At 34.5% G+C, this 14,159-nt stretch overlaps 1 protein-coding gene across 7 annotated transcripts in view; it reads right to left on the reverse strand.

Annotated features, from left to right (window-relative positions):
• The window catches only part of VPS13A (vacuolar protein sorting 13 homolog A), a 109,437-nt gene that overhangs the window by 28,652 nt on the left and 66,626 nt on the right, over nt 1-14,159 (reverse strand). For 5 of the 7 annotated variants that reach the window (XM_085566299.1, XM_085566302.1, XM_085566300.1 and 2 more), the window contains 11 exons: nt 13,596-13,893; nt 12,069-12,464; nt 11,127-11,231; nt 10,888-11,034; nt 7,354-7,392; nt 6,279-6,407; nt 5,473-5,606; nt 4,031-4,160; nt 3,369-3,604; nt 1,236-1,389; nt 207-353 (listed from right to left, as the gene is read on the reverse strand). In XM_085566299.1, coding sequence (XP_085422425.1) covers nt 207-353; nt 1,236-1,389; nt 3,369-3,604; nt 4,031-4,160; nt 5,473-5,606; nt 6,279-6,407; nt 7,354-7,392; nt 10,888-11,034; nt 11,127-11,231; nt 12,069-12,464; nt 13,596-13,893 — 1,915 coding nt within the window. The remainder of the gene's footprint in view (nt 1-206; nt 354-1,235; nt 1,390-3,368; nt 3,605-4,030; nt 4,161-5,472; nt 5,607-6,278; nt 6,408-7,353; nt 7,393-10,887; nt 11,035-11,126; nt 11,232-12,068; nt 12,465-13,595; nt 13,894-14,159) is intronic. The other 2 variants (XM_021530522.4, XM_021530525.4) reach the window with 1 other exon arrangement.

The raw sequence follows: 14,159 nt of genomic DNA on the forward strand, positions 1-14,159 counted from the left end.
TTTTTCTGAAGAGTCATATTTGTCTTCCTTTGTTTCCAAGAAGCACTTAAGTAGTATTTTCAAAGACTGAGAAGCACTGATGTAAAAGACTATGATCACAATTAAATTGAAAACATGAGATATCCAAACAATTCTATAAATGAACCCAAGTTTCCATAAAGCTGTTCCTTCAGAATAAATAACAACTACTTTTTGACATCACTCACTTGTATCCTGTAAATTTGAATTCTGAAAGACTTCTGATGTGCAGAGGAACTGTATTCTACTTTTAAAGCTGGCAGATAATTTCTTCTGATAGGAATCTCATTTGGCTGTTGAATTGTCATGTTCATTCCATTAGGAGTTAAACATACCTAGTGTATTATTATTAAAGAAAATTTAGTATGCCAAGTGTTTTAAAATCCTGCTTCATATAATATACTTAAAAATTTACCCTTTTCACCAATACTGTAAAGCTCAGCGGTAAAAGTTCTGCACCTTTTAAGTTAGATATCATAATTTTCCTCTATTTAAAGCAAATAAATTTTTAAATTTTTTACATTTTTGCCATAAACTAAAAATAGAAATAAAACCACAAAATAGTGTATTATTTGGGTGTTACCATCATTTACCACATAGCTATCTAGAAGAAAAGCTGAACAGTGTAATGGACTATCACTGACATAAACATTGGATCATTTATCTATCCAGTGTTTATTTTCCTACAGCAGTTATTTTCCTCATTTCTAATGAGTGTCTAGAATCATCCATACACAAGCACCGAGCATTTGGAGCATATCTGCTTCTACATTGCAGAATAATTTCTGAAATTTCTTTTTCAATTTTATGTAGTTGAATGACAGCTAAATCATTCCACAGCAGGATTTCAGGCTAAAAGAAACAAATCAACCCCAAACTAACATATTTGCTGGTATAATATATGAAACAAATGCAAACCTTCCTCACTGTAATTTTATGCTATTTCATACTACAATGTTACACTTCAACGTTACACCTCCAAAAACGTTACACCTCAATTTCAAAGTCAGGCACTAACAACAAAAAGTCTGTAGCAATATATCAAGTTTGTGGAATTTTTCTTGCATTTTAATACAGGGACAAAGAAGTGTTTGCAAATGGAGTAGGTAAATCAAGAATCTCAAATTCTACCATAAGTTTTATCAAAGACAGCAAAATTCATATATTATCTTTTTTCTTGTGCATTCATATAAGTAATAGAGAACTATCAGTATTACCAAAACATTTGATTCCAACTCAATAATCTTATTTTCTGAAGGACTTAGCTCGCTGTAATCTCTGAATTCTTGTTCTAATTTATCAATTTGCTTAACACTCATTGGTCTCCATCTTGACTTCTTCTTGGGTTTTGTCTCCCACACCACATCAGAACTTTGAAAACAAAACAAAAAACCAAAAGAGAAGGATTAGCTTTTTGAAAACAAGTTTTCAAGAACATAACTATTTTAGTGTGACTTCTAATATGTTGTAACTAGGGAATGAGAAACCACAACATAAAGCACTACTGTAGCAAACAGAAGCAACCTAAATCATGCACTGCCTTCTTGGAACTAAGCAGAAGCCAGCCTCTCAATTACGATGGAAAAATGTAGTTAACAAGTCTGTTTAACTTCCCACTTTGATGAAGATGAGTATGTAGTGATACTAAGGAAGCTCTATCAAAGAAGCTGTACTGCCATCCATTGTCCTACAATCTCAATATAGTTTTCTGCTTATAGTCCTGCATTTATTTTGGCATTTTAAATTTACTACATATTGAAAAGCTCAAGTCAAGATAAAGTGCCTTCTGCACTGCATCTTATTTTTGATAAGCATGTTCATTTAGTCTTTCCATCTAAAATCAAGAGGTGGTTTAGTTTTACATGTTTCTTCTAATGATTTCAAGGTGGGAGTTTTGGGTTTGTTTCTTGTTTGATTTTTTTTAAATGTTATCCTTTCTTCTGTTTCTCAGTTTTATTAATGCAAATAATTAAACAACCTTAAAGGGCATTAGACTTTTTTCCACTGCTTCTGTGAAAAGCTCTGTGCCTGATTTCACCTTATAGTCAAAGCACAAAAATAGGACATAAACCAACATTATCAGGCAGGTAGAAGGTACTTCTTTCCACAAGTTACTCTCTAGTCTACAAATATGTAGCTTTCCAAACAGCCACCTAACCTCTTTTAGCTATATCTGTGTCGGTGTTGAGACACATCAACGACAGGAAAAAAAAGGTAACCTGAAGTTCAATACAACTACAAAAAGGAGTACTATTTTGATTGCTCAGAGTTTCCCACCCCCCACTTTTTTTTTTCTTTCCACCTTTTTTGGTCTTGTTTTTGGGTTTTGTAGGTTTTTTTCCTGCTCCTAAAAAAAAGTGAAGCCAAATTCAACAGTACTGCCATCCACTTTCAAGAAATCTGACATCTTATCAAGGTTTGACAAGAAAACAAAACTAAGCACCGCTAGACTAACGACTATGGATGACTGCTTTCAAAGAAAAAACAATTTAGTGAAATCTCAATACTATTGTGAATCTTGTGAATCAATTGTCACTTTTAATAGAGTGTTTCCACAGCCTAAATATCAGAGCATAGCTTCTCAGATGAGGGCAAGTACTGGAATTTTCTTAGTAAATGATGGATATGATTGTGTGGCCTATGTTTATGAGAAGTTCACACTTGGTTTTTTTTTCAGTAAAGTGCAAAGAATTAATCAAGAAAAAATAACTCTCATTCTGTCAACCTCATAACTGAATAAAAAGAAGTGTGTGGATTATGGCAATTATATTCCAGTGTCCCACTATTATTCCAAAGAGCCCATGTTCAAATATATGGTAGCACACATTTCCAAAGCATTACATAATTTCTTTTCTGCTTCCCTCTGAAATGTATAATTATAGTAGGAAACACAAGCAGTAGAGCCCTGGATCACCATAATTAATCAACCAAAACTAAGGAGACCTACAAGCTTTTGCATCAAAATTGCCAACACAGAATTCAGCTGTTTCTGCAGGGAAGATAACAAAACCCACGGACACAAACTATTTGCAGACCATGCGCCTTAAAACTCTATTATCACTTCTCAAACTATGTAGACAGGAAATATTTTCTGTCGAGTGTATTGGGAAGTCTGCCAGAGTTACAAATACATGTACCAAAACTATGTACATCTAAATACAGTTAGCATATTCATTAGTACAAAATACAGTGAAAGCATTTCTCTTGGCAGCAGCAAAATAAAGTGAAAAGATTTAAACATTATTAACCCAGACCTCTATTTGCTCTTTCAGCACAAGCCAAAATGAAATTCAAAGAGTGAAAATACCTGAAGCTAAACATTTTAGACCGTTGCACACAAAGTAAATTACCTTGTAATTCCAATGTAGGACACCTCTTGTTTTGTATAATTATTAACCAATGAAATTCCAACATCTTGCAAAGACAGAATAATTTCTTGTTCTGCTAGTTCTGCTTTTACACTTTCATATGTCAATTTAAATACATTCTCATCTTCAGTGAAAAGGACAATACGCTGCAAACCTTCATAAAATGACATTAAATAGACCACTTTTCTAGAATCCACACTGAGTACTTCCATTTTGTCCTGCAAATGAGAGGAAAAGTTTTTACAACTCTATTAATCATTCTACTTCACACACACAAAAAAAAGAAAAAAACAAAAAAACAACCCCAAAACAAAACAAAACAAAAAAAAAACCACACCAAAAAACACCAAAAAAACCAAACCAAGCCAGAGTCTTAGCAACACAACAATGGAAGATTTTTTTTTTTTTTAAATGGTACAGGAAAAAGTAATTACAAAGTTTTATGACAGCCTCTCACCACACACACACTGACACTTTTCAACTGCAGACTGCTTATTTGAACAAGCACTGACAAACAAAGTGTTAGGAACTCATATATGAGACTGCTGATCGTGCTCATTAAATGTGAAATTTCATGCATACACTGATGAATGGACATATAAAATTAGGCACCATTAAAAGAAGATTTTGATTTAAAAATATACCTCTTTTGCAGCAATTTCCTCAGTTCTATTTCCACATCTCCATTTTAATTTCTTAGATCCTGTTGGATCTGCCCAGGTATACAATACTGCCTTATTTGGCTGAAGGCAGTCTTCCAATTCACTGAGGGAGCTAGAACAAAGTAATTTTAAATTCAAATGTAAATTAATATTTTGTGTCAATGACCTTTGCATTCTAGCATTTCAAGAAGAACACTAATAACATTTTCAAGTAATGAGAACAGAACAAACATAACATTATGCATTAAAAAACATGCACAAAAACATTCTAAGAACAGCAATAAGAATGAGAGTTCATACTTTAATATACATACATATACTTTAAAAATAAAGTATGTACAGTGGATTTTATATACTCATTTGCTTCTCCCTTTGTGATCAACATTTTTAGACAGACGTGCTTTAAACTCCATTCCCCCTCACATATAGTCAAAAACTTGCAGAATTGTCTTCTACCGTTCTCTGAAAGAGGCTACCCAGGGAGAGAAAGTGGAGAGATGCTGATTTCTGCTTGCTGGGATCCAGTGATTTCAACCATTGCATTGCATCCATGCTGTGCCAGGGGAGGTTTAGACTGAATGTTAGGAAGATTTTCTTTAAAGACACTGGAACAGGTTTTCTTGAGAAGCAGGAGGTGCCCCAAGCCCTTGACTTGGACAATAGCCTTAATAACATGCTTTAACTTTTGATCAGACCTGAAGTGGTGAGGCACTTAAACAAGAAGCAAACAGGATTTAACTAACAATTCTTTCACCTTCCAAGTAAAAATATTTAAACAACACTGCTCTGACTGACTAAAAGGAGAGAAGAGTAGGCTGTTTGGTTTTTAAAAAGAAATAATTCAAGAATGCTGCAGGTACACACTTCTGAGCTTTGCATGGTATCTGCATACAGTGACAAAGCATTACAAAACATTACAGGTAGAGAACAACATAAACTGTATGCAGGTGCAGAAGTAAATATTCACTCACTGCAGAAAATTATTATTTGTTAAAATTAACTTAGTTTTGTCTTGGCTTGGCAAAATTAGTGTAATTACCTCTCATCCCCTATCTCACATAACTTGAACCCATTCCTTCAGCTAAATTTTCTCTGTTACTTGTTTTGCACAGTCAGAACCTGCACAGTTCCAGAAAAGCACATCCTTTGCCCCCCACCAGGAATGTAGATGTCACAAAGCCACAAAATTCATATAAAAAAGATACCATAAAGCAGCTCACTTGTAAAACTACCTAGCACTATGTAACATTGCTAACAATTCACTGTCTTCAATTTACCAAGCAAGAGATTTTTGCGTGCTCTGACAAAATTTGACAGCCATTTCCTCAAAACAGGCTTCTTTAGAGAATGTATGCTTACAATATACAAAACTAAAGTTCATATGTCTCCATGCAAACATCCACACTAAACCTCCTCATACATACCTTTGTCCATACTCAATAATCTCCTCTTTGGTATGATTTATCAACAGAAATGGAGCTGCACCATCATGGTAATTAGAAAAGGTAATCACCGTAGAATGTTCAGTCAGATTAACATCCACTGCAATTCCTCCAAGCTATCAGTTGTAAAAATTATAAAGTAAGTAACAGTGGAATGGATTTCCAGCAAAGCATATGTAATTTAAATATTTTGAAGACCTTTTCCTCTCATCATAAGATAAAACTATCATGTAGTAAAACTAGCTGCAAAATACTTCCTTGATCTAAATACTAGGTAGTAGGCATTACAATTCATAATTAGAACTATGCAGGAGTTCTGTACCGTGAAAAGTTAGACTGGTAGTAGAGTAACCTTCCTTATTACAAGCATACACATTCATGCCCTCAAGAACATTATACCACAAAAACCACTCAACTACTTAAAAACTACTGATAAATGAGACTATCAGCAACATAAAAGAAAATTTAGTGAAATCAAAGTTACTCAGTGTTCCTTTAGAACTAATATTAATACTTCTCACAAAGAATACTTGCAAAACAATCTGTATTTTATCTCCTGTAAAATTGCTCCCCAGAGAAACACTTAAAACAGAATACCTACTTACATCTGTTTGTACACACACACAAAAGAGAGAGCATGAGAATGTATTTGCATAAACATAATCTTTACCTCAGCTAAGGTTCTGCAATAGTTGATGGTTGATGGGAAAACAAAGCTTTGAGAATGAAATTAAAAAGTGATTTATGCTGTTTTATCTAACATGTAAACATGGAAGGCAATATGTTACCTTATTGTCTAAATGCAGTAAAAGACAGTTTTCTTGCTGATCAAAATTTATCTTCTTTGGAGGGAGATCAGAATTTTCAACTCTAACAAGCAGTTTGTTGGCATCATTTTCAGGCCAAAAGGGAATGCACTAGAAAAGAAAAATCAGAAATTTCAAAGTGAGAATACAAATCAGGCTTTAAATGCCATTCACATTAGCCCATAATTCATCTAATAAAGTCTGTCCAAAAGTGTATCAATTAGGATCAGAAACCTATTAAAAAAACCCTGAAACTTATCACTTACCTGGATACAGTAAATTGAAAGGAAGTCAAGAAATAATTCTGAGTACAGTGAAGAAAATGAGGAGTTAAGGAGCTAAAATGGACACAGTAAGACTTCAAAGAAGTAAATTTAAAACTGATAAAGTACATAAAATCCAGAGTATAAAATAACTACAACATTAGAAATTCCAAGCTTGGTAAAATAAAAAAGATGAAATTGCTCTTCCATTAGCAGACCTTTTTCCAAAAAAAGTATAAATTTCAAATCAATTTTACACTGAGAATGAATAACAAAATGGGATATTAGCATAAATGCCACACCAGAACAACTTGAGTACACAGGACATCAGATACTAGCAGTCCTTTTTAAAGTGTTTTGTATCTACACATATGTATGTGAGTATAAAACACATAGTATGGAGCATCAGGCAGCTAAATCAGAGAGCACATCCTGCTATTTACCTTCATAGTCGAAATCCTAACAATTATGGATTTAAAAATCTCAAAGGCAAACTCTCTTCAATAGTTTACTTGCTAAATGGAGACAACCAGGAGACGGAGAAGACAAAAGTTGTAATTGTAACTAGTAAAAAGCCTCTGACTCCTGCCACAAGAAAAAGCTAAGACTAATAGTACAGCCTAAGTCTTTTTAGATAGACTATCTTTCCTGTATTTCAAACTGTTGACATGCAGAATCCAAAATTTTAGAACCATTTTTCTCTAACATAGTTTAATAAATGAGATGTCCCTATTTCATTGCATCTGAATCCTGTAATTAATTCTTCAGTGGTGAAGACTAGTTCACCAACTTACCATGCCACTAAGTTCCCTTTCCCATTGTTTCTCACACCACAGGAAGCAGGAAGACAAAGGAAAAAAATATAGTTAAACAGTAAGATTGAAAGCATAATTTACATCAACATGTATCCCACAGACAAAGGAAACTTAAACTGCGCTGCAAACTATAATAAAACACAGCATGTGAGTCTCAACATGGAATTAATGGAACCCAGAGGAATTTCAAGGAGAATTAGTCAATAGCAAATGGAAGTTTAAAATCCAAACAAAGTAAATAAAAAAGATTGGCCAAATAAGACATTACAGAATCAACTACAGGGAACTGAAAAATTTTTGTAGTACACTTTAGCCAAAGATTGTGCCACATAATGATGTCATTTTCAAGCCTTTTACCACACACTTGCTAAGTGCTTCACCAGATGTTATATCTATACAACAATTTTGCTTCCACAGTGGTATCTTCAATTTATATTTAGCACTGGTCTTATGAATAGTCTTCAGCAATGTCTTCTTCCTCTAAGGATATTCGTTGATCAACTGCCTTGCACTACACATAATTAAAAGGACTGTCCTTAGCAAACCACTGCACACTCATCACTGTCCAATAAAGTCTACTGCAATCTTTGAAGAACAATTGATTTTTCTAGAAATAGTGATTAAGGTTTCTGATATATTTACTACTTTCCACATGGAAAGATAGGAAGGGAAGATGTCTCAGAGATTAGTTCTACATTAGAATTGCTTTCTTTCCTAAAAAGAAAAGTTATCTGTCAGTAAAAAGAAGACTGAATTAAGAAATAATCAGCAGGAAAGCCTCCACTTAACTTAAAATAACAAAAAATAGAATAGTGGGAGAAAGGGGCAAGCCAAAATATGCATTAACACTTCAGTAAGCTGCTCAATTTTTTTGAAGATCAACCTAATGTAAGAGAGTTATGTGGGAAATACTAAAAAAAATTACAGGCATTATTTTAAAAAAAATCTAGACTAGCAGAATAGCAGAGCTGTCCACGTCAGCAACAGAATCACTTGTAAACTTGCTCCTGGAAATTGTTCTGGATTAAAAACAGAGACAGACCAAAGAGAGACCAACAGATGCTTGATACTACTTACATTTAGAAGAATATTGGATATTGGATTAGGCAACTGAATGACAGAAGAACAACCCTGGCAGACCAAGTTGTCACAACATGGATTTTTAGAGACTGCCTCTCAAAGGGGAAAATACTGACACAATGTGAAAACAGGCTTTAGAAGAGGATACAGATTCATTTGTTGACCGGTATCTATTTGGCAAACTGCCATATCTACCCTTTTAAAAGTTTTTAGGAGTGATCCTAAGATCCACAAGTCTTCCTTGGATACTTTATTACTGAAATAAGGCTAAGATTAATCAATACAATTATGAATCACCTAAGAAACACTGACATTTGTGGAACAAACTAGAAAATCCTGTAGGCATACAAATAAAACGGCCAACATAGGAAACCTAGGGATGATATACGCAGGATGTATTTCAACTATCAAAACTACCTTTGAGTAGTTCTTATAGAAATTGCAGAACTTTTTGTAAATATTTTAGCTTATTCTAATAGCCAAGATATATCAAATATACACCACAAAATGAGAAGTAATACCATCTGAACATATTTCCTAAAAGTAAAAAATTAGATATGAAGTTGCCCATACTACTACACATACACTACTATAATGATGTAGTCATTTCAGACCTTCATCAATAAACTAGAGGAGGAATCATACATGTAAAGAACTCAAAAACTATGTAAGGCCAAGCAAAAAAGCTTGGTTTAGAGGAACATAAGAATATTAGGACATAGAACAAAGAAGCAGGCATATGTCAAACAGTCCAGTTGAGTAAAAGCAAAGAATCTTACTTTGAAAATGATGAGCATAATGGGAAACTGTAGTGACTTCAACATCTAAGGATTTAAACCTTTATGCACACTTAAGAAAAATCACAATGGAACAACATATCCATTTCAGTAAATAAACAGCAGAAATAAACTGCTATTTAAATGGCATATCTTTAATGACTGCATCATTAAAGATAATATACACAGCTAAGGAGCATATACTGCAGGTACCAGAAAAGTAACAGATCTGGTTAGGAATCTGACTGACCATATTCTTTTAACTTTTGCAATTTGGTTTGCAAACATTTTTAGCAACCACTCGGAGTATTTACAAATGTTGATATTGAGGTGCTGGAGTGTGTCTTAAGAATGGCGACAACACTGCTGAAGGTCTGCAGTGCAAGTCCTAGGAGGAGTGGCTGAGGGAGCTCAGATTGTTCAGTCTGGAGAAAAGGAGGCACAGAGGCCACCTTATCACTCTCTACAACTTGCCTGAAAGCAGGATGTGGCAAAGTGGGAGCTGGTCTCCAAGCATCAGGACCAAAGGAAACAGCCTCAGATGGCACCAGGAGACATTTAAAGTGGCTGTGAGGAAAAATTTCTTCACTAAAGGGGAAGTCTGGCATTAGAATAGACTACTCAGGGAAGTGGTGGAATCACCATCAATGGAAGTGTTCAAAAAATTTGTGAATGCAGCATTTGGGTATTTATTTTTGTGGTGATTTACTTATGGTAGTGCCAGGTTTGTGGGTGGACTTGATACTTTATCTTAAGAAATCTTTTCCAAGTCTAACAATCCTGTACTTCTAGGATTCTAAAGGAAATCAACCGGGCCTTCAACCACACTATTTTTTAGGCTAAACTGTTTTGAATAATGCTCTTGTCAGAAGGGGGAGGGGGAGGAAGAGGAGGAAGGGGAGGGGGAGGTGAAATATTTCACTCTTCCCAGAAGGCACTACAGATCACTTACAGCTTTAAGAAACCTCCAACACTACCCCAAACAAGCACTGCTTCTCCTACATGCCCTGCAGGAAGGCATGATGCCCCAAGTCCCAACACACATAAAAAACATAATTGTGTGATACTGCAGTGCAAACCACCAAGATGCACGCCCAGCAGCAACAGTCTCGGCAGCACAGACGAAAGCCCTAATCCCGTTTTCACACCACTTGGCCTGAAGGCCGGGGATCCCTTTCTAGGAAGCATGCATTGAGCACTTACTAGCAGAAGTGCAACTAGATCCAGAAGAACCATGTGGATCACTCTGAACTGAACCATATGAGGGAATTTCTCCCATACCAAAGTGGCTTTATACATACCAGGTCAACCAAAATATTCTACCACAAACCACTGCTTAACTGAACAGAAACTTCAGTGCCACTGCAGAGAGCTAATACAGTAATAATATAATATAGTAAAGGTATTTTTCTCATGTTATTTATGATACAACATGACAGAATAAAAAATTCCAATTACAATGTAAACCAGCTTTACAGTATGTCCTAATGCAACACTGAGGAATGGTAAAGGACACAGACTGTTTATTGAAAAAGCATGACATAGTCAGGCATTGTCATGGAACACGACATACAGCTCACGTTTTCCATCAGAGTGTTCAAACCAGTTTTTTTTCCCTTAGTGACACAACTTGGGATAGGTTTCATTGTAAGTTTACCTGTTGCAAAACAATGGGAATCCACTTTTCCTTGCCCTCTTCGGCTACTTCCAAAGTATATTTACTTCTATTTGAAATCATAAAAAATGGAGTGAAGGTTACAATTCTAGTAATATTGAAACTGCTATTGTTTATGGTGACACCAACCTGTGAACAGAAAGACATTATTTAAAGTACACTTTTTAAACCCCATTTGTATCTCCTGAAAATAATTAATTTGAAAGATAAATTTAACTCACTTGATATTCCTTTTTATGACTCTTGCATCTCACAGAACCATGACTTCCAACAGTGTCCAGTGAAAACGGATCAGACAGTTCACTGTCAGTTACCCGAAGCTGCACCTATGAAGAAGCACCCTGAATTTATTTTCAATTTACAAGTCATTGAAAACATTTAAAATTATAGCTATAAAGTAAGCATAAAGATAAATGGAAATACTTGTGTTTCAATTAAAAGATCAAGACATAGCAACTGCCAGTACCACCTAATAAATGTATTTTCTACCATGCTTAGTTATAACCCATGTGGAATAACTATTGTAAGTATAGACATTAAAGAGGAAGGATAAGGGTTCTTTAAAATCAGATAAGGATTCTTTAAAAATCATCGTAATTAAAATTTCAAAGGAAAATCAATGCACTCTTGTAATCTCTTTTATATCATTCATCCCTCAGTAACATTCACCATGAAATAACTCAGGAAACTCAAATGGTGAACTTAACCTTAGTATTCTATATACTCAGAACCAATCTACCAACCACCACTGCAAGTATTAATTTTTCAAGTAGCACTCACTGTTCAGTACCGCAGCTTTACATTTCCTACAGTTTCCTACATTTCCTACAGTTTCTATGTCTTACTTGGAATAAGAACCTTTGTTGATGCAGTAAATGTAAAAGGAATTTGTTTTATTTAGAAAACAATTTCTAACAATTTCTCAGTTAACTTCTTTCAAAGTGAAGATCTCTTCCTTGAAAACACCTCTGATAATGTAAATTTCCTATCTCAAGCAAATATGACCACACACTTATTTAGAGCACTGTCTCTAGACAGAGATATTATAGGTTTCATGCCCTTTACAAAGCACAGGATAGAGTAAAAACATTTTAAAGTGCAAAAATGCTTTCATACAGCAACATAAGGGAGTACAGAGCTGTCAGGTTTGCAAAATACAATACCTTGTTATTTTGAAGGAAGTTTTTAGGCTGGAAAGAAAAAAGGAGGGGCTTTTTGTAATCTGGAGGATGCTTGCGGTGAATACCATCCGCTTTGTATTGTAGCATTCGACCAGTTTTATTCACCATCCAGTAGGGACTGTGAATTTCTATGATCATCTGCCCAGTTGTGTAGGTCACGTGAACAGCAATATCCAGCTCAGTCTTATCCAGCTCTGTGACACAGTGAAATGTTGTGAAGGTGATATCAGGCAGATTGCTTTTTATATGGTACTCGCTTCTCCAGTCTTGATCAAGATAGTTAAGCAACTGCAAATCTAGTTTTGTTTGGTCCAAGACTGCATTATGAATCTGGGCAGAACATCCTTCTTGGAGAGTGTCATATTTGTTCCCATTCCCCTTAAAAAGACAAGACGACATCAAACAGGATACATCTACATGAATCACACACAAAATTCTTACCAACTTTTATCTTTTAGCTAGCTCTAAAAATTAAGATACAAGCTACTTAGGTACAATTTTAAAATATCTTTTGTGCTATTTAAATATGCTACTTTCCTAAACATCTACCTTAAAACAATATTTTGCAAAGAGAACCTTAATGCATGGTCATCTATATTCAACATCAAAAAGCCCATCAGTCACCTAATTCACACAAACAAATATTCTTACATGACAAATTTCCTCAACACAGTATTTTCTTCAGTAAATTTAAATTTGTAAAATATATACAGAGCCTGTTACTTCCATACATTTGGTATAAGCCACAATCTCCAGTCCTAGTAACTGTTTATTTGTGATTAAGTTTTAGATTCTACTATTTGAGTTCAAATAATAAATATTAAGATCATCTGAAAAAAAAAATATGTCTCCCAATGGTATTTGTATTATCCTAACTGACATCAATAAGGAGTCGGACACAATTATACCAGATCCATAGAATGAAACATACAGTGCTAAGGAATCAATGTCTATACTGCATGTTTTAGGTATTTTACTTAAGACTGTCTCTCACCTGGCACTGGAAAGAATGCCTATTAACAGTCAAAGTGTACCTAATTGTTTAATTTCATCTGGAAAGAATTTGAAGTTTGGCAGTAGGCTACAATTCAAGCCAAAACCTGGCAAAAAGGCAGGCCTGTGAGAATTTATTAAAAGCATGCTACTATTGAAAGTCAGTGACTGCACATAAAATGTTAATATAGGGTGATCCACCTGAGGAAGTCTTCACAGAAAAAGCTGCACTATTTAATTATTCTGAATTTGCACTTGAGCAACTGACTCTTCTAGGGCCCAACTTGTACAGTGTTAAGTTTTATTTTGCATATATATCTAAAGTATGGCTTAATAACACTACATTTCACATTCTGTGATATTTCAATTCTGAAAATACAGACTTTATGTAAGACTTGCCCTTATAAGATCTGTGAACTTGCTTCACAAATACTCCCATCATAACCCCTTTGCTCTAATCTTCATTTCACATTTTAAGTGGAAAACATCACTAAAATTCAAGCATTATACAATTACCTCTACAGAATAAGTTATTTGGTAAGGAAGAAGATTGCGGAGAAGAACAGAAGGCCATAAATGAACAACATATGGAAAATCCCATTCATCTTCTGCATCTAATGAAGTTGTCAATGCATCTTTTACAGGAACAATATTGATGATAAGTGAGTGGTTAGTTGACCTCACAGATTGGCATTTCCTTTGTAATAAACTGTCAACATTTTTCATAATTTCATCAAAAGTAATTCCTTCACACACATCATATTCTCCACCCACTCCATTTTCATTGGCTAGCGGTTGCAAACTCAGCATGGATCTGTAAATGAAAACATTTTTAGACACTTAACATGCGACTGAATGTTTCAATTATAAAAAAGTACTATGCAACAGGGACATTTTAATATTATTTATATTTAGGAAGATTTTTAGCAGTAGTTCATTGCCTGCCTTTATCTTGATTAAAAGAGGAATCAAATTATGTATTAGATCCTAAAATTTCTTACTATTTTAATAGCAGTGGTTTTTTGTTCCATATCTCCACATGCTTCCCTTACAAAGGAAGAGTTATTGAAGATTCTTACA

The sequence above is a fragment of the Lonchura striata genome, chromosome Z (genome assembly GCF_050655825.1).
Source record: "Lonchura striata isolate lonStrDom1 chromosome Z, ASM5065582v1, whole genome shotgun sequence".
Classification (NCBI taxonomy): Eukaryota; Metazoa; Chordata; class Aves; order Passeriformes; family Estrildidae; genus Lonchura; species Lonchura striata.